Here is a 21,049-nt window from a genome sequence, read left to right as displayed (position 1 = left end):
GGTCCTTTTATCTAGCCGCATATACCTAGGTGAGGGGTGATGACATAGTAATTGCCAACTGTGTGTGAGGGCAGCAGGATCGCCTGTATGTTAACACCAGTTATTTGAGGGTTTTGGTTATCAATGAAATAAGCAAGATCAAAATCGTGTTCCATGGGTTATTGTAATGACTATAAATTGGCATTACCAAGCAACATCATAAAACATAGCCCTCCTTGGACATAGTACTCAGGGGAGCAATGAGAGATGCTCACATACCAGCCCCTGTGGAGCTGGAGGAGGAAAGTGGTAAGCGAAACCCGAAGCGAGGCTGTTTGTTAGTGCTGGGTGCTGGTGGCCAGTCTCCAGCCAGGGTCCCTATGGAGAAAGTCAGGCACATGGAGGTTGGACTAAGCCTTTCTTTGTGGCTCTGTGCTTGTTTCAATCATTTCAAACCTCACTTTTTGTTTTTTGGTTTTGTTTTTCCTGTTACCTAGTTATAATGGACTTCAGAGGGGGGAAAACAGTTTCCTCATAGAATTGAGGGATTATATATAGATTTGTTTTTCAGTTAATACCAACCCTCACTTCTCTGGCAAAAATTTGACTCCTAAGAGGCAGATTTTCCCCTGTCAGAGAAATCAGACAGAGAAAGCTCTAAGCCTGTTTTATAGTGTGGGGGGGGGGGGCAGCAAAACATCAGGTTCTTGGGTTGACTCTCTGGTGGGAGGTAAAAGAGCGAACAATAGTGAATAAATACATAAACTGATTTAAACTGCTGCTAAAGACTATGAAGAGAATTAAATCAGTAGGATGACAGAGAGAGATCCAGGCAGGGGCTGAGGTCCCTGGAGAGGACTTGAAGCAGCCGGATATAAGGACCAGACAGTCCTATTAATAGGGACAGCAGGGGCAAAGACCCTGAGGCCAATGAGGGCCATTGAGTTCTTGAACATAAATAATCAATCACCGGTTCTGGTGGCGCAGGCCGGTAGGATTTGCTGAAGGAGGCAGGGGCAGGTGGATCTGGAATTCGAGGACAGCCTGGTCTACACATTAAAAAGAAAAGAAAAGAAATCCAGCGCAGCTGCAGGTGATAAGGGAGGTGGAGGAAGGTGGATGGAAAGCCAGAGTGGAGGCAGCGGATGGTTGCTCCGAGATTTTGTGGGCCCTGCAATAGCAAGTAGTCGGAAATTTTTGGAGAGTTAAACAGGAAGTTAGTGGAGGGTTTTAAAACATTATATAGACTCTGTGTAACCAAACTGTAGGGAGGATGTGAGTAGAGGCAGGAAGCCCCATTCTCCATATCCTCACCAGCATGTGCTGTCACTTGTATATCTGATCTTAGCTGTTCTGGTAGGTGTAAGATGGAATCTCAGAGTCGTTTTCATTTGCATTTCCCTGATGACTAAGGATGTGGAGCGTTACTTCAAGTGCTTCTCAGACATTAGAGATTCCTCTGTCGAGAATCCTCTTTTTAGCTCTGTGTTCCATTTTTTTCATTGTATTATTTGGTTTGTTGGTGTTTAATTTCTTGAGTTCTTTATATATTTTACATAAATATATAAAGGCTAACCTTTGTCAGATGTAGGGTTGGTGAATATCTTTTCCTAGTCTGTATTACAGGCGGCTGTTTGGTTCTGAGGACAGTGTCCTTTGCTTTACAAAGAAGCTTTTCAGTTTCATGAGGTCCCATTTATTAATTGTTGATAGAGCCTGAGCTGTTGGTGTTCTACTCAGGAAGTTGTCTCCTGTGTCAATGAGTTCAAGGCTTTTCCCCACTTTCTCCTTTAGCAGATTTAGTGTATCTTTTATGTGGAGGTCTTAATCCACTTGGACTTGAGTTTTGTGCGGGTGATGAAGATGGATCTATTTGCATTTGTTTACATGTAGACATCCAGTTAAATCAGCACCATTTGTTGAAGATGCTGTCTTTTTCCATTGTACGTTCAAAAATCAAGTGTCCATAGGTATGTGGGTTTATTTCTGGGTCTTCAATTCAATTCCATTGATCAACTAGTTTGTTTCTGTGCCAGTGCCATGTAGTTTTTATTACTATTGCTATGTACCACAGCATAGATGTATGTTTTAAGCTTTAATAATGTTTCTTTTACAAATGTGGATGCCTTTGTATTTGGGGTACAGGAATGGAGATACTGCCAGAATCCTATTATATAGGATTGTTTTAGCTATTTTGGGTTTTTTGTTTTTCCATATAAAGTTGAGAATGGTTCTTTCACGGTATATTAAGAATTGTGTTGATATTTTGATGGGAACTGCATTGCATCTGTAGATTGCTTTTGGTAAGATGACTATTTTTACTAAATTAATCTGACCAATCCATGAGCATGGAAGATCTTCTCATCTTCCAATATCTTCTTCAGTTTCTTTCTTCAGAGACTTGATGTTCTTGTCAAACAGGTCTTTGACTTGCTTGATTAGAGTGACCAAGATATTTTATGTTATTTGTGTCTATTGTAAAGGGTGTGGTTTCCCTATTTTCTTCACGGCCCACTTGTCATTGGATACAGGAGGACTACTGATTTTATTTTAGTCAACCCTGTATCCAGCCACTTTGCTGAAGGTGCTTCTCAGCTGTATGAGATTTCTGATAAATTTTTGGGGGTTACATAGCTATCTTATCATATCATCTGCAAGTAGAGATACTTTTAATTCTTCCTTTCCAATTTGTATCCCCTTTATCTTCTTTAGGTGTCTTATTTCTCTGTCTAGGACTTCAAGTATTACACTGAAGAGATACAGAGAGAGTGGGCCTTGTTCCTGATTTTAGTGGAATTGCTTTAAGTTTCTTTCCATTTAATTTGATGTTGACAGTAGGCTTGCTGTATAATGCCTTTATTATGTTTAGGTATGTGCCTTGTATTCCTGATCTTGCCAAAACTTTCTTAATGAAGGGTGGCTGGATTATGTCAAATGCTTTTTTGGCATCTAATAAGATGTGTTTCTTTTTTTTTTAAGTTTGTTTAAATGGTAGATTCTGTTGATGATTTTTTTTTATATTGAACCACCTCCACATGCCTTGGATGAAGCCTACTGTGATTGTGGCAGATGATATTTTTGATGTGTTCTTGGATTTGTTTTGCAAGTATTTTATTGAGTATTTTTGTATTAATATTCATAAGGGAAATTGATCTGAAATTCTCTCTTTGTTGAGTCTTTGTGTGGTTTAGGTACCAGGGTGACTGTGGCCTCATAGAATGAGTTTGGCAATATTTCTTCTATTTCTACTTTATGGAATAGTTTGAGTATTGGGATTAGCTCTTCTTTGAAAGTCTGGTAGAATTCTGTGCTAAAACCATCTGGCCTTGGGCTTTTTTATTATTATTATTTTGGTTGGGAGACTTTTAATGATTATTTTATTTTCTTAGGGATTATAGGGCTATTTAAATAGTTTACCTGGTCTTGATTTAACTTTGATAAGTGGTATATATCTAGAAAGTTGTCCATTTAGTTTACATTTTTCAGTTTTGTAGAGTACAGGCTTTTGAAGTAAGACCTAATGATTTTTTTGGATTTCCTTAGTATGTGTTGTTATGTTCCCCTTTTCATTTCTGATTTTGTTGATTTGGATAGTTTCTCTCTGCCTTTTAGTTAGTTTGGCTAAGGGTTTGGTTTGTCTATCATGTTGATTTTTTCAAAGAACCAGTTCTTGGTTTTGTTGATTCTTTCTAATGTTCTCTTTGTTTCTAATTTATCGATTTCATCCATGTGTTTGATTATTTCCTGCTGTTTACTCCTCTTGAGTATGTTTGCTTCTTTTTGTTTTAGAGCTTTCAGGTGTGCTTTTAAATTGTTAATAATGACATCTCTCCAGTTTCCTTATAAAGGCACTTAGTGCTATGAACTTTCCTCTTAGCACTGCTTTTATTGTTTCCCATAAGTTTGTGTCTTCATTTTCATTGAATTTTAGGAAGTTTTCAATTTCTTTATTTATTTCATCCCTGACCCAGTGGTCATTGATTAGGGAATTGTTCAGTTTTCATGAGTATGTAAGTTTTTTGTTATTTCTGTTGTTGTTGAAATCCAGCTTTAGTCCATGGTAATCTGATAAAATACAATGGGTTAATTTAATTTTCTTGTATCAGTTGAGGCATGCTTTGTGACCAACTACATGGTCAATTTTGGAGAAGATTTGGTGAGGTACTGAAAAGAAGGTATATTCTTTTGTGTTTGGGTCAAAAGTTCTATAGATATCTATTAAGTCCATTTGGTTCATGGCCTCTGTTAGTTTTATTATTTCTTATTTAGTTTGTGTCTCAATTACCTATCCATTGCTGAGAGAGGGGTGTTGAAGTCTCCCACTATTGATGTGTGGAAATAGATGTTTGCTTTAAGTTTTAATCATGTTTCTTTTACAGATGTGGATGCCTTTGTATTTGGGGCATAGATGTTCAGAATTAAGATTTCCTCTTGGTGGATTTTTCCTTTGATGATAATGAAGTGACTTTCCCCATCTCTTTTGATTAATTTTGGTTGAAAATCTATTTTATTATATATTTATATGGCTACTCCAGCTTGTTTTTTGAATCCATTTGCTTGGAAAAACCTTTTTCCAACCCTTTACACTGAGGTAAAGTCTGTCTTTGTTGCTGAAGTGTGTTTCTTGTATGCAACAGAATGTTGAATCCTGTTTACATATCCATTCTGTTAGTCTGTGTCTTTTTATTAGAGTTGAGTCCATTGATGTTGAGAGATATTAATGACCAATGATTGTCAGTTCCTTTTATTTTAATGTTGGTAGTGTTTTGTGCTTGTTTTCTTTTGGTTTTGTTGCAATGAAGTTATATATAATCAGTCGTTACTTTCTTAATTCAATTAAATTGATAATCAACACTGGGCATCACACCTCTGATCTCAGATTGCCCAGCCTTCTTGTTGTTTTGTTTTGTTTTGCTCCTTTTTAATGGTGTTCCACTATGTAGCGCTGGCTGGCCTGGAACTTACTATGTGTACTAGACCACTAAAGATCCTAACAACACTTATTAATATGGGTAGATTGCTCTGTGTGCGTTCAGTTGACCAGTAAAGGCCTCTTTGAGGACCTGACACATAAGCAGGAGGTCAGAAAGATATAAAACACACAAACACATGGTTTCTGGGGAAACACATATTAAGTGGAAGGAAAACCCCTAAGGAGAAAATATGCTGATGTGCTCAACAGAATTCCATTATTTCATATAAGAGTTCTCTCTAGCTGGAGAGATGGCTCAGCTGTTAAAGGGTAGGCTCACAACCATAAATATAAGAGTTCTCTCTTATATCCAGTCCAAACACACAAAGGCTAATCTAAGATAAAATATATTTCTGTCTCATTTAATAATCCAGGTGGAAAGTTCTAGACCAAATAGGCTAGCTGTAGGATTGCCAGTTTGTGGTCTTTATCTGCCACATAGCCCAAGAAGGGTTCTCTACTCCTGCCATCTCATGCATCCAGCCATTCAGAGGGAAAGGGGAGAAGAGACAGCATTATTCTTTCTCTTCACTAAGCCATACATACTGTCTTCACTCCCAGCACATAAAGCAGAATTTAGGTCATGACAACACTGAGTTTTCCAAGAGACTGAGAGAGAAGGTCATGGGTCCAGTTAAAAATTGCCAGTAGGAGGGGATGGAGCAATGGCTCAATGATTAAGAGCACTTGCTCTTGCAGAGAACCCAACTTCAGTCCCCAGCACTCACACGGCAGCTCACAACCATCTGTAAATCCAGTTCCAGGGCATCCAGTGCCTTCTTTCGAGCTCCACGGCAAGGCTCCAGATGTACACACACATATGTTCATACATCTAGGCAAAAAAATTCATACACATTGAAATAAATAAACCTAAAAACTGTTTAAAATAACTATCAGTGGGAAGGATATTAGGATATATTAGATAGCCTGTCTGTCCTTATTAATGTGGATCGAGAGCAGCAAACAGGCTAGCCAAGGAGGAGAAGGGTAAATGGGGATCAAGACAGGGAAGCATGAGGCAAGCAGGTTGTGGGGGCCAGGCAGAGCATGGAAAGGAGCTTGAAGATGTTTGCATTTTACTCCAAGAGCAATCGGGTGCCACAAAGGGGTCTGAAGAGCTTGTCTGGTGGGGTTTTTTAAAGAACACCATGCTGTTGTGAGAGGGAGCAAACTGGAAATGGAAGATGGTTTGCAGGACTGTTCTCGACAACCTTGACAGGCAAGGAACACTTAGAGGCAGTGCCCCTCTCTGGTCACTACAGCTTTGTTCACTGATGCCAAGACACAGTGTGTAGCACCTCTCCAGAACACAGGCACACGCTGTGTGGAGGGAATGTAGGTGGAAGATTGCTTCCCATTGAAAAGAACCTTGAACTGTGCAGTGTGCTTGTGTATCCAAGTCTGGCCTGCTCTTACTCATGAACACCCTGAGCTTCTGAGGGATCCAGAAAACAGGCAGAAGCATCTGGCAAGCCTGAGGAGGGCTCAGTGTCTCCCGATGGTAGAGTGGATAGGAAGCTCATCTGATTGAGCCCCATTGTGTTGCAAGAAACTAGTCCCGCCCTTGATGGGAGGGATAGTAAGTTCCTTGCCTGAGGTCAACCACTTCAGTACCCTTTCTGCTCTTCCATTCACGGCCACAGAGAACTTCTTTTATCCTGTGCTTTCTTCTACAACACACATGGCCAGTCAGTGCTCTGGGCTCCTTACCAGCACCTCCCTTGGCACAAGGTCCTTTCTTTACTTTTCTCCATTGCCTCTTGCTCTGCATTACAGGGTATCTATTTAGTTACCTAAATATCAGGAAACAAACAAAAAGTAAATCTGTACAAACTTCTTATTTAAATGCCCCACATTTTTATTCTGACAGATACTATACTATACTTGATGATCACTGTCAAGATGGACATCTAAACTGGTATGCTTTTGCGTACAAATTATTCCTCTGGAAAAAAAATGGCAGAAGTATGCCAACACTCCGTGTTTACACATTTAATTTTTTTTCTTTTCTTTTCTTTTTTAATTTTGTTTTCACCCATGATTTTTGCCTGGCTGCGATCAGAATCAGAAGCTTCCTACACCCACTTCAGTGGCCCTAGATCCAGGCTCCCAAGCCCCATGCTGACCGGAAGGCAGGAATGCCACCACCGACCAAACAACACAGAGCCCCAGCCCTGACTGTACAAAGGAGGGCTCTACTTAAAGATGACTCAGAAATCATCAGTTGCCGTGTGCTACTGGTGGAAAGGCCAAAAGTTAACAGATGTTGTCATCATCAGCCTTAGGGTTATCCATGATGGTTCCTGGTTTAGAGACGTGCAAATAAGTAAACCTGCCGTCTTCATCTGTCAGTCAGCTCTTGACCAGGCCCTCTCAGCACTGGCAGCTCTGAGAGATTTCATGACAGGACCACTTCATTTGATTTCTTCTTCAAGTCTCCTTAGTGTTAACTGTTTGCCCAGATCACTTCATGTCTGTGGTTCAATATAATCCCAAGCCAGGTTTCTTATTTTGCTGGGAACGTTGTGTTTCCATTTGCCTCCAGTTAGGCAGGAACTTTAAGCCTGAAAGATACAGTATGTTATGGGCCAGAACACAGTTCCCATAGGCAGGTTGAGCAGTAAATACTCTGGCTCAGAGTTGATGAGTTTCTTTGGCATCCCCTTGACTCTGGAATCAACATTAACGCATGTGAAACCATATCCATTTTTTTCCCTGCAAAACCATACATGCATTAACAAAACAGTACTAAAATACACAGTTAAGGCCACAGGATCCAGCATTAGACTCACATTGTCACCACTCAACCACAGTCACTGCAGTGAACACCGACAGCTTTGGAGACCTAGGTGTTTCAGAACTGATGACTCGGGGAAAGGGGCCTTGGCTCTGACATCTGTAAGCCTTGTGGCAGCTTCCCTCACAGAACTCAGCTCTGGTATCCTCACGCGTAACCTCGAAATGCTGGCATTGATCTCTTAGTATTTTTCTTTTGAAAGGAGAGCACACGTGATAACTTTTAGTGGCCCCCCTGCCCCCCACCTAGTTAAAACAATGCCATTGATTTCCTGTAGTTTGCGCTTTCTCCATGTCTTTCAGCCTCTGACCTTTCCAGTCACTCTCATAAAATTTTAGCCTGGAAGGCCTGGAAGTTAAACGCACCTTATAAAAATGTCGTGTGCCTTTCAAATTGCCAACCTTTCTGTAGCCCATGAACTGGCTGAGAGGAATGGCCTCAGAAAATGTCATTATCAGAACAAGTAGCAAACATGGAAATGCCTGGCCCTGATCAGGTCATCTTACCAGTGACTGGCTCCTGAGAGCTGGTGCCCCTTGGCTGACTTCCAGCTTAATCAAGATCCTCAGGGTAAATAGGGAGGCAATAAAGAATCCCTGAGAAAGCTCCTATGTTTATTGTCTATTAAATGAGCAGTGTCTTTGATTATATTAATTTTTCCTGATCTTGTACTATCCTGACACTCACCAATACCCAAGCCCTAGACAAATAAAACCAGGCTTTATATGTTCGTTTCTAAAGCCTGCACTGAGTCACTAGCTTTTGTCCATCCCCCGACATCAGGCTCAGTCAGACTCCCTTCCCTCAAGATGGCTGTAATGGTCTCCTAGTTTGATCTACTTTCTATACGTAACATATATACATCTCATTTGCCAACACTCAGTGGCTCTGATTTATATGCACCCTTGGCTTTTTCCCCTGCCGGAAACTTTTTTACTTTTCACCAATTTACAATTTTGAGCAATGTTTCACCTCTTGCCAAGTCAAATGCAAACTCCCTTGAAACGTGAAGTTCCACCTACAACATGCCCTAAGATTTCACCCATCCTCATCCAGGACTATCCTCAGCTTATGGCAATTTAGAGTGCCTGGAACCTGAGCCTGCCCATCAGCTTTTGCTGCAGCCACAGCTTTTATCTTGTCACGCCTGTGTTAATGTTTATCTTGACACCCAAAGGGAATGGAGGTTACCCACTTACGCTTTACTGCACCAACCAAACATAAGACCATTTTTTATCTAGAAAACATTAATTGGTAAAGGCTCCTTATTTCAATGCAGTGTTTGTAACACATAGCAGCCATGAGTAAATGTGCACATGAAAACCAAAGTCTATATGTGCAAGGAGAAAATTCACAGACAAGCATATATATGTATATGTATATGTATATATATATATATATATATATATATATATATATATATATGTTCTCTCATGAATATCAGGGCCCAGGTTCTACAGACCACATCTAGTTTGTGGCAGTTAGAAGAAACTGTGGTGTCTTCCTTGAGAAGTGTCCAGTCTGCAGAGGAGAAAACCTCTGACCACATCCATACCGAGTCCTGTTAACTCCTGACTGCTCCAGAGAGGCTGGAAGGAAGCGCATGACTCAGCTTGGGGCAGTCAAGATAGAACTTGGAGGCTGAATGGTGGCAGTCACGGAGCTTAGGAGCGGGGCTAACCAGCCTGCCTCTCCTTCCTTCAGGAGCACCCGCTGAGGAGATTGCTGGACATAGCAGCACTTGTGGATGCCCCGTTATAGGCTACATACTTTAACATTCTACAAATAGAACTGCCCTCCTCCCTATGGCAAGCATGTTAGTTTTGGGGTGTTCATTGCCATGGTGTGACCAAGAATGCCTTTCAACAGAGCAATTAGGAGCAGAGGGATAGGAGGGTGAGGAAATTGAACTCCAGGCATGTTTCCTGGGTAAAATGAGAAGGAAATGACTAGAAGTAGGAGAAGCCACAAGAACACAGGAAGTTCCTGTAAGTCAGTTAGTGTTGCTGGCTACTTAACGGTGTGAAGATCACTGAAATTCCTGGGAGGGATACTAGGTCTCCGTCTCTTGATTCTTCTCTCCTATAAGGAAAGAACTCAATAGAGATACAGTTGTTGTTTGATTTTTTAGCAAAGCAAATACTTCAAAGACTGGAGTAGGCTGTCCCAAAAGAAAAGTAGCAGTCCAGTGGGTTCTGCATTGTGGCTCCAGAGATGGTTTGTGAGTATTTAGGAGGTGTATCATAATGAAGTCTGGGTCTTCTTATACCAGGAATTCCAGATCTTGTGATGCAAAGAGCAGAGGCAGGAACTGAATCATATATGGTCAAAAGACAATTTCTCAGGAGTGAGTTCTCCACGGGGTCCTGGAACAGAACTCTGGTCATCAGGCTTGCACAGCAAACATTTTTGCCAAAGCCTAGAGCTATTTTTCTGAACCAGGCCCTTTAAAAAAAAATACTTCCTCCAGACCTACTTTATAATAGCCTTCATAAGAAAATAATATTCTCAGTCAAGCCCTACGCCGTCAAGAGAAACGATCAAATATATATGGAAAGGCCAGCATGCCCATTAAAGAAGTGCAGTCCCTAGATCCTACCATGTTTTTAGGGCACTTCAAAAAAAAAAGATATTAATTTATTTTAAAAGCAAAAGTAAAACTTAATTTCTAGGTTAAGTGAATAATTTTTAAAGTATGTCATATTCATCTTTATACTAACCATTACCTCTTTAGCTATGTAACAGATATATCATGCATATCTATAAATAAAGATATATATACCTTGAAAAGCAAGCGCACAAGCAGGAAAGTATACTGTGAAAGTATGCATGCCCAGACATTGGGTCTCATTTGCTTGCGAAAGGATCCCAGACATCCAGATATTCCACCAGAAAATGAAAATGTGTTTATGCCAGAAGAACTAAATCTCAGTTATGAGGTCTGGGGCCTCTACCCCAGGTCGATTCCTTTCTCAGGGCACCTAAAGTTCGGAGGAGCATATTTTAGAAGAGAAACTAATCCAATTGCCCTTTAAACTACTCTACCCTCTGATATGTTGGGAACCAAAGCACATAGCAGGACACGGGGGTGGGGGGGTGGGGGGTGGGGGGGTGAGGCCGGTGCTGAGAAAAACGCATTGCCTGCAAGGTGCTGCAGCCACTGTAATTTGCACCTTCCTAAGTGGAGACAGAAGAGCTGTCAATGAGCGCAGACAGCCAGGAGAGTGGAGATAATGACAGGACCAGAGAAAGGGCCCCACTGGGGAAATAAGCAGTCAGTCAGTTCTGTGGGAGCCGGAAATGAAGGCCTCCAAGGAAGACTCTGAGCATGAGTAAAGTGAAAACCCACAGACCCAAAACCGCCCCTGGAAGAGACTCCATTTAGGTAAATTAGAGAGGGCCGCGGGTTCACTGTCTGGTTCATCGCAGCCCTGCTCTTCTTTGTCTTTTTCTCTGAGCAGTTCTGACAAGCTCCCAAAGGCATCATTAACAACTGGCAGGGGGACAGACCCTCAGTTACCCTGCACTGTCTGGAAGCTGGGGTGATGACAGCCTCTGCAGCTGAGTTAGGTGTCAAATATTAAATGCAAGGAAAGCGGGGAATGTAGCACGGTTGGTAGTGTGCTTGCCTAGCGTGGATGAGGCCTGCGTTTAATTCCTCCCACTCTATAAAAAAACTCATGGTGACACACACATGCATGAAATCCTAGGACTGAGGAGGCGGAGGCAAAAGGGTCAGAGGTTCAAGGTCCCTTTGCTCTGTAGCAAGCTGGAGGCCAGCCTGGACTACCAGAGACCCAACCTCAAAAAATAAAAATAGAGGCTGGAGAGATAGCTTGGCAGTAAAAAGCATTTGCTACTCTTCCAGGGGGAGGGACATTTGGTTCTCAGTACCCACAACTCCAGCTCCAGGAAATCCAGTGCCTTCTCCTGGCCTCCGAGGACATCCATACACATGTGCAGGCACACACACTCACACTGACAAACACACATCCACTCACACACTCACAGGCAAATGTACACACACATCAATAATAAAAATAAAATAATTTTAAATCCCTTAAGTGATGGAAAAGAAAATAAATAATCTAAAAATCTGATCGCACCTCTAAATCTTTTTTGAGAGCCCACGGTTTCAATTAGACTCTTGAGGGAATGATGTCATCAAAATGGCTGGCTTCAGATCCACCCAGCATTCCAGTCAGAACCAGGAAGAACAGGACATCCACGGCTCTCCTGGCACCCTGACTCCCTCAGTCTTGGTGGTATGTCTTAGTGGCTGAACTCCTCCACAAAGAGAGCTCTGCCAGTAGGTGGGTGAAGTTTAAATGTCCCTCCTTTAACTCCTTCTTCACAGAGCGGCATGAACAGGGGACACCATTCCATGCACACCTCTGCTCCCCCCGCCAGAGGAGTGATCTGAGCCAGGGCACTCAATTCCTCACACTCAGCATGTAAAGGTCTCATGATTTTTCGCAGAGATTTAGATAAAGGGCTGAATCCAGGACACAGAGTGACGTCAAGAAGCCTCCCCCTTCCTCACAGTGCCACTTAGAGCTGGTCTGAGGACTTGACTTTTCCTTCAGATGGTTTGTCCCACCTTCAGCCCTAAGGTCCTCACCATCACTTTCCCACAGCTGGAATGATGCCCATCCTAACCATGCTTAACTCGGTGCCCTCTGACGTCCAGAGATGCTATGATTCTTAGAGGTATAGAAAGCCCACATGTCTCAGAGAGGGATAGGCTGAAGCTCCGTGATCTGACTAGTAGGTACCTCCGAGTCTCTGAAAGATGGCGTTACTTACTGTGGAGCCTGCTATGGAACAGGGTACCAGTATCTTCCAGGCTTGAGAAGACCAAGACCCCCTGCCCGGAGACAGCTCCACGTGGGTCCCCTAGTAGGGGAGAAGAGACAGTCTCTAACATGAACTCAGTTGCCTGCTCCTTGATCACTTCTCCTTGGTGGGACAATCTAGCCAGCCCACAGAGGAAGAAGATCCAGGTAGTCCTGATGAGACCTGATAGGCTAGGGTCAGATAGTAGGGGAATAAGACTCCCCCTCTGAGTGGACTAGGGAAGGGCCATAGGGGAGGAAGAGTTAGAGAGGGTGGGGCAGGGAGGAGATGAGGGAGAGAGTTGCAACCAGGATACAAAGTGAATAAATTATAAAAGAAGAAGAAGAAGGAGAAGGAGAAGAAACAAGTTTGAAATAACCAGGAAAATGTAGAAGATCCATCTTTCTAATTTGTGAGCCTCGTGCCTAGGAGTGTGTACAAAGTTAGATGCAATGGTTTTGATGCTGAATAATTATGACTATATTGTAAGATTGATCATAATAAGCCTTTTCAGGCTAGATTTTAGAAATAAAAATGACTATTTAATGTCCCTGATGCTCAGGAACCATGACAAATGGATACAAATAAAACTGTCATTCTTAGCATTTTTGCAAACTAGTATAGGTGGCTAACAGTTTTGACAGAAAGGTATTTTGTTTCTACTGTTGCCTTTAGAAAGCAAACACACTCAATTTTGTTCCGTTAATCCTTGGACAAAGACCCACAAGTTAACATGCAGCAGAGAGCAGAAGAGAAACACAAATTCTGTTTTTGCAGCATTCCGCCTCTTCATCACGCAGAGAGCACGTGTTACAGGTCAAGAACTATTTAAAATCACACCTGCATATTTTAGGCCTGCTTCCCTTTGTAAGAGAGCAAAGCCTCTAATAATAACAATGAGATTTCATTAGCGTTTTTCTTACAGGATTAATAATATGTCACAGTACATAATGATGAATATCAGTTATGTATACAGTGTATACAGATTTAATTCTGGTCATGCTTTTTTGAAAGCCAGCAGGGCCCTAAGACAGAGAGGATGTAGCTTGCCAGAGCAGAAGCCTGACACCATCTAGCAGCCAGCGCTGCCCTGTCCTGCTCCGCCTTCTGCTTATCATGTGATTGCATTAGACCTAAAGGAGGGGGCTTATTTGATTTTTTGTTGTTGTTGTTGTTGTTCTTTTGGATTAATGTTTTTGGCTCCAGCAGATGAGGGAGGAAATCTGGCTGTTCCTTTCACTGACCCAACCACGCTCCTGTCCACACATCTATAGACAAATGCGGCTGGAGAGGGAAAACTGTCCTGCCTGATGAACCCGTCTGCAGCTCTTCTCTCAGGGGACAAGATGCCGAGCCCTGACATTAGCATCAGCTCTTGGAATGGGCTGGGTGAGCATCACCCTCCCCAATTTCTTCTCCAATTTCATTTCAGTCGATTTTTACAGGACCTATGTAAAACCCTCCCCTGGGCAATGATCTCAGGCCTGCATCCCACTTACCCCACTATCTTCCATAAACTCACAGCCCTGCACTGGAGACTGCGGGGAATGCAGGCAGCCGTTGACACACAACACTAATAATCCACAGGTGTTGATATCGGCGCAGGGAATTCTGTAAAACACAAGACCATCACCAGTGAGAAGGCCAATTTTTAATCTACACTGATTTGTTGCCTCCCTTTTTCAAAGCCATGCTCCCTTCTCTGCACCTTATAAAGCCAACAAATCTTGGTGTGTTGGATGGTACCTAAATTCCCCAGTACTTGATCTCCCACAGCCACACTCTCAGAGTATTCAATGTATGTTTGGTTATGCTTATGCCCATTAGCACTAGGCAATTATATTACAGAAGACATTATTTTAGAGCCTTTGGGGGGCACAGAGCTATGACATTCAGTTCTTGGTCATAAGAAGATTTTCCTCTTGGAGGTCCAAATCAGTCATCTGGTCCATCCAAGGGGAAGGAATGTGCCTGGGCCTAGTGGGTAGAATGGAGCAGAACTTTGGATGAAGCCATTACAAACTCTCTTTCGGGAAGACCAGAGCCTAAGCTGTAATGAGTAATGACAGGTACTGAGAAAAGGTGGAGAAGTGAGAATGGGGTCCGTAAGAGTAAAACAGTCTCCTAAAGCTGATTGAGGGCAGCAAGTTCCTCTCCAACAATGTTCCCCCAAGTCATGTGAGGACCCAGGTAATAATTCTATTTTCAGTTATATTGTTACCATTTCTGATGACCTCCTTGACTATCAATTGTTCATATTTTCCTTCAAATGGGTTCACCATTTTTATTTAAATATGTCGCTATTATAAAGAAAGAAAACTGTTAGGGGAAAATTTTGTAAGCTACCATGAGATGGAATACGAGTGTTGCTTGCTCTCACAGTTGGGATAATGGTACCTACTATGGAAACATAATGAAATTTGGTACCACGGCCTATCCAGGTATGAGGTCCCCTCTCTGTTAGAAAGAAAATATTAATTATTTGCAGTGTGAAGAGGGAAGCCCAGCCCTGGGACTTTCTTTTTGAAAATCTGGCAGGAACTGAGAAGGGACTGACATCCTCACGTCATAGTTAGTCAGTCTTAACTCTCAGTCTGTGAGTTACCTAAAAGCGCTCTGATGTCACCAGTGAGACACATCTGACCCCCAAACAGAGAGGAGGACAGACAGTGGTTCCTACAGCTTCTGCGAGACAGTTGTGAACCCCATTAGTGCTGTGAATGAGGAGGTGGCCATCTCTCTCCATGCCACAGATCCTAAGAAGGACAGCCTTTACAACAGCTCCCACAGACAGGACAGCACAGAAGCTACCAAAAGGCAGCCTTACGGTCACACTGAGATCTCTCAGTTCTGGTCCATAAGGAAAAAAAAGCAAACAATTAAGTGTTGCTTTTCATACAACCACATCCCTCCCATCAAAGGACAAAAAGGAAACCTGTAAGAACTTGAAGGTCTAAAAGGTAGTAGCACTGTGCAACAAGCAGAATCAGGAGGAATGTCTACGTGAATTAAACTCCCCCGTAGGAAAAGGAGAAATCTCTGCCGGGAAACAGCATCTAAATGTCCCTGGGACGGGTGTGCATGTGTGTCCCCAACCTTCCAGTGCATTCTGTCCTCTGTGGAGCTGCTTTTCTGCCCTCGCGTCTCCTACTCAAGCCCCCCTTCTCTTTCTGGTCCTGGTGCCCTTCCTGACTGTCACTGGTGTTCGGTGACTGAGTGACAGAGCAGAGAAAGTAGGCTAATGGACACTAATGCACCTGCTGCCTCCCCTAGAGGACTGTCGAGAGCATTTACTTCCCTTTCAAGTTTCAAGAAGAATTGCGCTGGTATTGTTAGTGGACCGTATTCCATATCTCACACCACTGTAAATAGAAGAAATGAAAGGGCTAATTGTATTTTGACAATTTAATTTCAGAAGTGACTGGCTGCATTTCTCATCTTCGGTCTGTAAAGCATATTTTCCCTAAGAATGCTCTAGCCAAGGCATCTCTGTTTACAAAGCAGCATCTTGTCATGAATGGTGTTTTCATGTGTGATTCCAGTATGAGACAGATGATAGATTTTACAGATTAACATAATTTCATTGTAACAGACTCAGATATGCTAAAGCAACAGATATGCTGTACTATCTAATATTCTTGAGAAATATGGGGTGTTGTGGGTATTAATATTTACTATTGATAACATCTTTAGTTAAGCAGCGTTTAGTCCTAGACCAGCCACATACCCAAATTACCACACCGAGACTGGGATCTATCTAATTAACCTAGAGCACAATGCTGGGCAATAGTTACTCCATCCTAAACCTCCAAGCCCTCATAGATTTCTACCATTCAGAGTTCACCCACTATACTTGCTTTTAGTCATATCTTAGGTCTGGTCCATCTCTCCACATGGTTCCAAGACCTCTCCTGCAGATTCTCTCTCCTCCTTACCTGCTTCCTTTCCTTTCCCTCTGGACCAGGATTCCCACCCTATCCTCTCCATTACACAGCATGGGGGCTGGTTGTTTTATTGACAATATAGAGAACAAATGGTGGCATCTTTACACAAACTTGAGACAAGTGATACTTAGAATAAGTATCACAATGCAATGTCCAGATTGAAACCAGATAGTGGGGTACAGAGATCAGTATTTGAATGAACAAGAGTGAATTGTATACATTCCAAAAGAACATTATCCCAGCAATGGGGTCTTGTGAGTGTGGTTGGACACAGCTGTATTCCCAGTACATGGCTGAGAGAGGGGGAATGGGTTAAAGGCCAGCCCTGCTACATAGTGAGACTATCTCAAAACAAAAGACAAAGAAAAACTAAGGTCACACTTATACAGAGAGAGAGAGAGAGAGAGAGAGAGAGAGAGAGAGAGAGAGAAACTTGATTCAGACAGCATTTTCAGAACTTTGCTGGAGCTGTCAGTGAAGTCAGAGCCATAAGCTCGAGCATCAGCTCACCTCATTTTTGAAAATCGCATTGTTGGCTTGAGTGCTAATGAAGTTCTTAAAGCAGTTCTCAAAGCCATAGGGACTTTTTTTAATAAGCCTCAGCATGTCATTTCTAATGACTATTTCTAGTCATTTCTGACTAGAGCTGCTAAATAATACACACAAATACAAATTAAAAAAAAAAAACATTCCTTTTCAGAGAGAAGTTGAGACTAACATTTTTTTATGAGAAACGTAAATATATATTCATTGGCAAAGGTATCAACCTGAAATTGAAATAAGCCTCAGTTTGCTCATCTGTGAAGTGGGATTGATCCTATCCAACCCAAATGGTTTATGTCCATTAAATATGAAATGGTTTCCATAGACTGGTGTGTTTGTACACAGAGTCCCCAGGTGGGAGAGGGTTTTGAAATTGGGCCTAGCTGAAGGAAGGCCTTAAAGTTTCTAAGCCCGGCCCAAGTTTATGTCTTACATCTCTTCACTAACCAAGGACAGAATATAACCAACGCTTTCATTTCTTCCACCATGCTTTCCCCATCATGGCGGGCTGTCAACCCTCAAACTATGAGCTAAAATAACCCTCTCCTCTCTTAGGTTGCTTCTTGCCAAATTGCTTGTTGATCACAATGATCAACAAGTAACAAATGCAATGTAAGTCAGCTTTCTGTAACTGTAACAACCACTGGGGGTAAAGCACTTTAGGAGGAAAGGTTTCATTTGACTCAGAGTGCAGAGGTTTCAGTCGCTTGACCCTGTCACTTTGGACCTAAAGGAACACAGTAAATCATGCTGTTCCCTTCGGTTAAAAAACAAAACAAAAAAAAAAACAAACTAAAGTTTAACAAACTGTGTCAATGACCATGGGAAATGGAACTGAAGTCGCTCTTTTAATCCCAACATTTGGGAGGTTGAAGCAAGAAAGTCCAGAGGACACAGTACGTTGCAGACCAGCCTGGACTAAAATTTGAAAACAAAGTTTCCCACACCCTACTCAGATATCTACAGAAGAAACAGAACCCAAGCCAGTTCTCTGTAGGCACTGTCGGCTCTGGCATGGGCTAAGGGAGAGGGGAGGTGTCATCAGGAAGGTCGGTCCACAGCACACCCTGACCTCGGCTGTGTGGTAACGAAGAATCTGTAGCCACAGGGCTTTTGGGGGTCTGAGGACAGCGGTGGTCAGGCAAGCACCTGCCCAGAGCGGTTGCCACACGGCCTCTGAGTTATCTTTCTAGTGGATCCCCACCGAAAGCCCTCTCAAGTCTTCGCTTTTTCAACTGAAATGAAAACATGTGGCCTTCAAGGCCTCCAGCTCTCGCCCCAGCGGATCACTGAGGTTCCCTGAACCGAGCACAGTCAGCCTGGAGTTCTTTTCCTTTCAATCCAGCAGCTCCTGCTCATGAAGTCCCGAGCTGAACCGGCATCGCTGGCATACTAAGTGCTTTGATGCTGTTACCAAATACAGCGTTTGCTTTTCAGATCACACTCTTTCTGGTTTGAGATGTGGGGTCAGAAGGTCCTGAACACTTAGGGATTTCATCTGTTCGGTTCTAAAAACTGAGATGGGAAGCCAGAAAGACACTCTCTGCCTTGACTGATAGAACAGTGCAGTTACCACACTCGGGTGCATTGGAGCTGCCTGAACCCAGGCTCACCCTAGAGCTGAGAGTTTACAGGAAGATGTTGACCATACAAACTGGGGAAAGGTGGTGATTCATAAATGTACCTGGATGTGGTGACTGAACTGGGAATAGTTCTTGACTTTCAAACCCTCCATCAGATACTAACAGAGATCCTATCAACACTGCAATTCCAAGAAGATTGCTCATCAGAAAAAGGAAATGCAAAACTCTCAGCTATGGGAAGGCTCTTTTCTTCCTTCCTTCCTTCTTCTATTCTTTTTCTTTTCTTTTAAAATAAAGACTCCTTAAAGAGAAATAAATATAAAAGAGAATAGGTGAGCTAATCAGGGGCCTTTGAGTAATATGTCTAAAATAGTCAGAGATCAGGAAAAACAAGAAGAAAACCAGTCCTGTCTGGTGTGCACTGTTAGCGTCCATGGTAACTCACATAGCTGCAAGAGAATCCTGAGTGTGTTTAAGTGTTGTTTTGTTTTCTCAAGTGCAGTCTTATTTTCACCCTCCCATTTTCTCTAGCACATGACATTCTGTTAAAGTCTATACAGCCTTGAGGCACAGGCTATTCTGAATATTTCATCTCCAAAAACCTGACGGCCAAAGCTGGAATCTAACAAAGAGCTCAGGATGCAAGCACTCCAGGACCGGCCTGTCTCCCAACAGAACACAGTGAATGGGCTTGGATTCTAAATTTCTCTTTCTTTTCTTTCTAGAAACGGGGAAAATCGACCAAGAAATTCACAAATACAATACACCAGGCTTCACAGGCTGCCTGTCCAGAGTCCAGTTCAACCACATCGCCCCACTCAAGGCAGCGTTGAGACAGACTAACGCCTCAGCCCACGTGCACATTCAGGGCGAGCTGGTGGAATCCAACTGTGGGGCCTCCCCACTGACGCTTTCCCCCATGTCTTCGGCCACGGACCCTTGGCACCTAGACCACTTGGATTCAGGTAAAGTCAGGAGCAATCTTGGGTTGATCGTCTCATTCTTTTTAACGTAACTTTTTTCAGCTGTAGAATGGGTTAATCACAGAACCACGTTGACACTGCTGGTGGAGGGTTAAGACACAGCAGAAGAAAATGATGAACCATGAGTTCATCAGGGCAATGCTTGGAGCTGTGAAGGGCAAAAAAGTTATTTCTGTTCAAAACCAGAAACAAAGAAGTCGAAGGTTAAGGGTACAGAGATAAGGACTCTTCTTTTAGGTGAAGAGATGTCCTCACCGCTATCTGCACCATGGCCATAGATGACCTGGCCAAATCACTTCCTCACTTTTGCTCACTTTCCCTCCGAAACAGTACAGAGATTCACCTCTTATCAGGACCACAAATTTTTAAATCTGAAAGACCTACACTTAAGCTTGGGAAGCCCAGTCTACAGTCACACCATCTCGAACGCTCCTGATCTCATCTAGACAGACAATCCCATGGGTTTGGCCCCATTTCTGCAGGTGATATGACACGCAGTTTGAATCTGCTGAGATCAAATAGAAGTAGTATTGATAGCAAAATGAACTGGCCAAATACTCCATGTCTCTAGTGGAAGCCTGTTAAGCTACAATTCTGCTCCCAGCTCTATGTGGGCTGATTGAGGGCAGCTCAGATAACCAACCTAAACCTGAAATGGCCTTTTCACCTTCGAGGCATAGAGGTGGTGGGTAACTTTCTCCGCGACCTGCAAACCCAGTACTCAGTGGGTTTCCAAGCAACTGAGGCTGTTTGTGACCCTTAAGAGAGTAAATGTTCAAAGGCAGGACAATGCAGACATGAAGCCCAAATTTCAACACTGTCATTGCTTCTCATTCCTCAGTTTTTACATTCACAGAGTAGGGACACTAAGACCTAATTCACAGAATTCCACATGAGACGGTGAGCTTAAAACACTTAGCACAGGGCCTGGAGAACCAGTGGTTAAGAGCACTTGCTGCTCTTCCATTGGAGTGGTGGTCAGTCCCCAGCACCCAGTCCTAGCTGACAACCATCTATAAGTCCAGTTCCAGGGGATCTGAAACCCTCTTCTGGTCTCAGGGGCACTATGTCCTGCATTCATGTGGTACACAGATGTACCTACAACAAACACTCATACACATAAAATTTTAAAAAGTATTGAAAAAAATCATAACTTGGCACAATCAGACTCATGGAAAGCTTGTAAAGACTTAGCTGTAACAATGTTAATGCTTTTCATGGTTATTATGTTAGACAGTTGGCTGTGGTTTGAGATGCCCACTGAAAAGCCTCCAAATCCCCTACCCGCCCTCCCCCCAGCCCACACAGACTCCAATTTGTAACAACTCATCATACAACGAACGTACTTGATTGCTTTAGTCATGCTGCAGTCCTCTGCCAGTATTTAGCTTCAGGGCAGCCACCACTGTGGT

General features: G+C 42.8%; 1 protein-coding gene across 1 annotated transcript in view; it reads left to right on the top strand.

Annotated features, from left to right (window-relative positions):
* Window positions 1-21,049, top strand: part of Cntnap2 (contactin associated protein 2) — a 2,202,731-nt gene that overhangs the window by 2,151,553 nt on the left and 30,129 nt on the right. The window contains exon 22 of the mRNA XM_060380093.1: window positions 19,380-19,619. Within this exon, the coding sequence (XP_060236076.1) occupies window positions 19,380-19,619 (240 nt within the window). The remainder of the gene's footprint in view (window positions 1-19,379; window positions 19,620-21,049) is intronic.

This window comes from Meriones unguiculatus, chromosome 3 (assembly GCF_030254825.1).
Source record: "Meriones unguiculatus strain TT.TT164.6M chromosome 3, Bangor_MerUng_6.1, whole genome shotgun sequence".
NCBI classification, from domain to species: domain Eukaryota; kingdom Metazoa; phylum Chordata; class Mammalia; order Rodentia; family Muridae; genus Meriones; species Meriones unguiculatus.
Note: the sequence above shows the minus strand (reverse complement) of the source record. Positions and strands in the feature narration are given on the sequence as shown.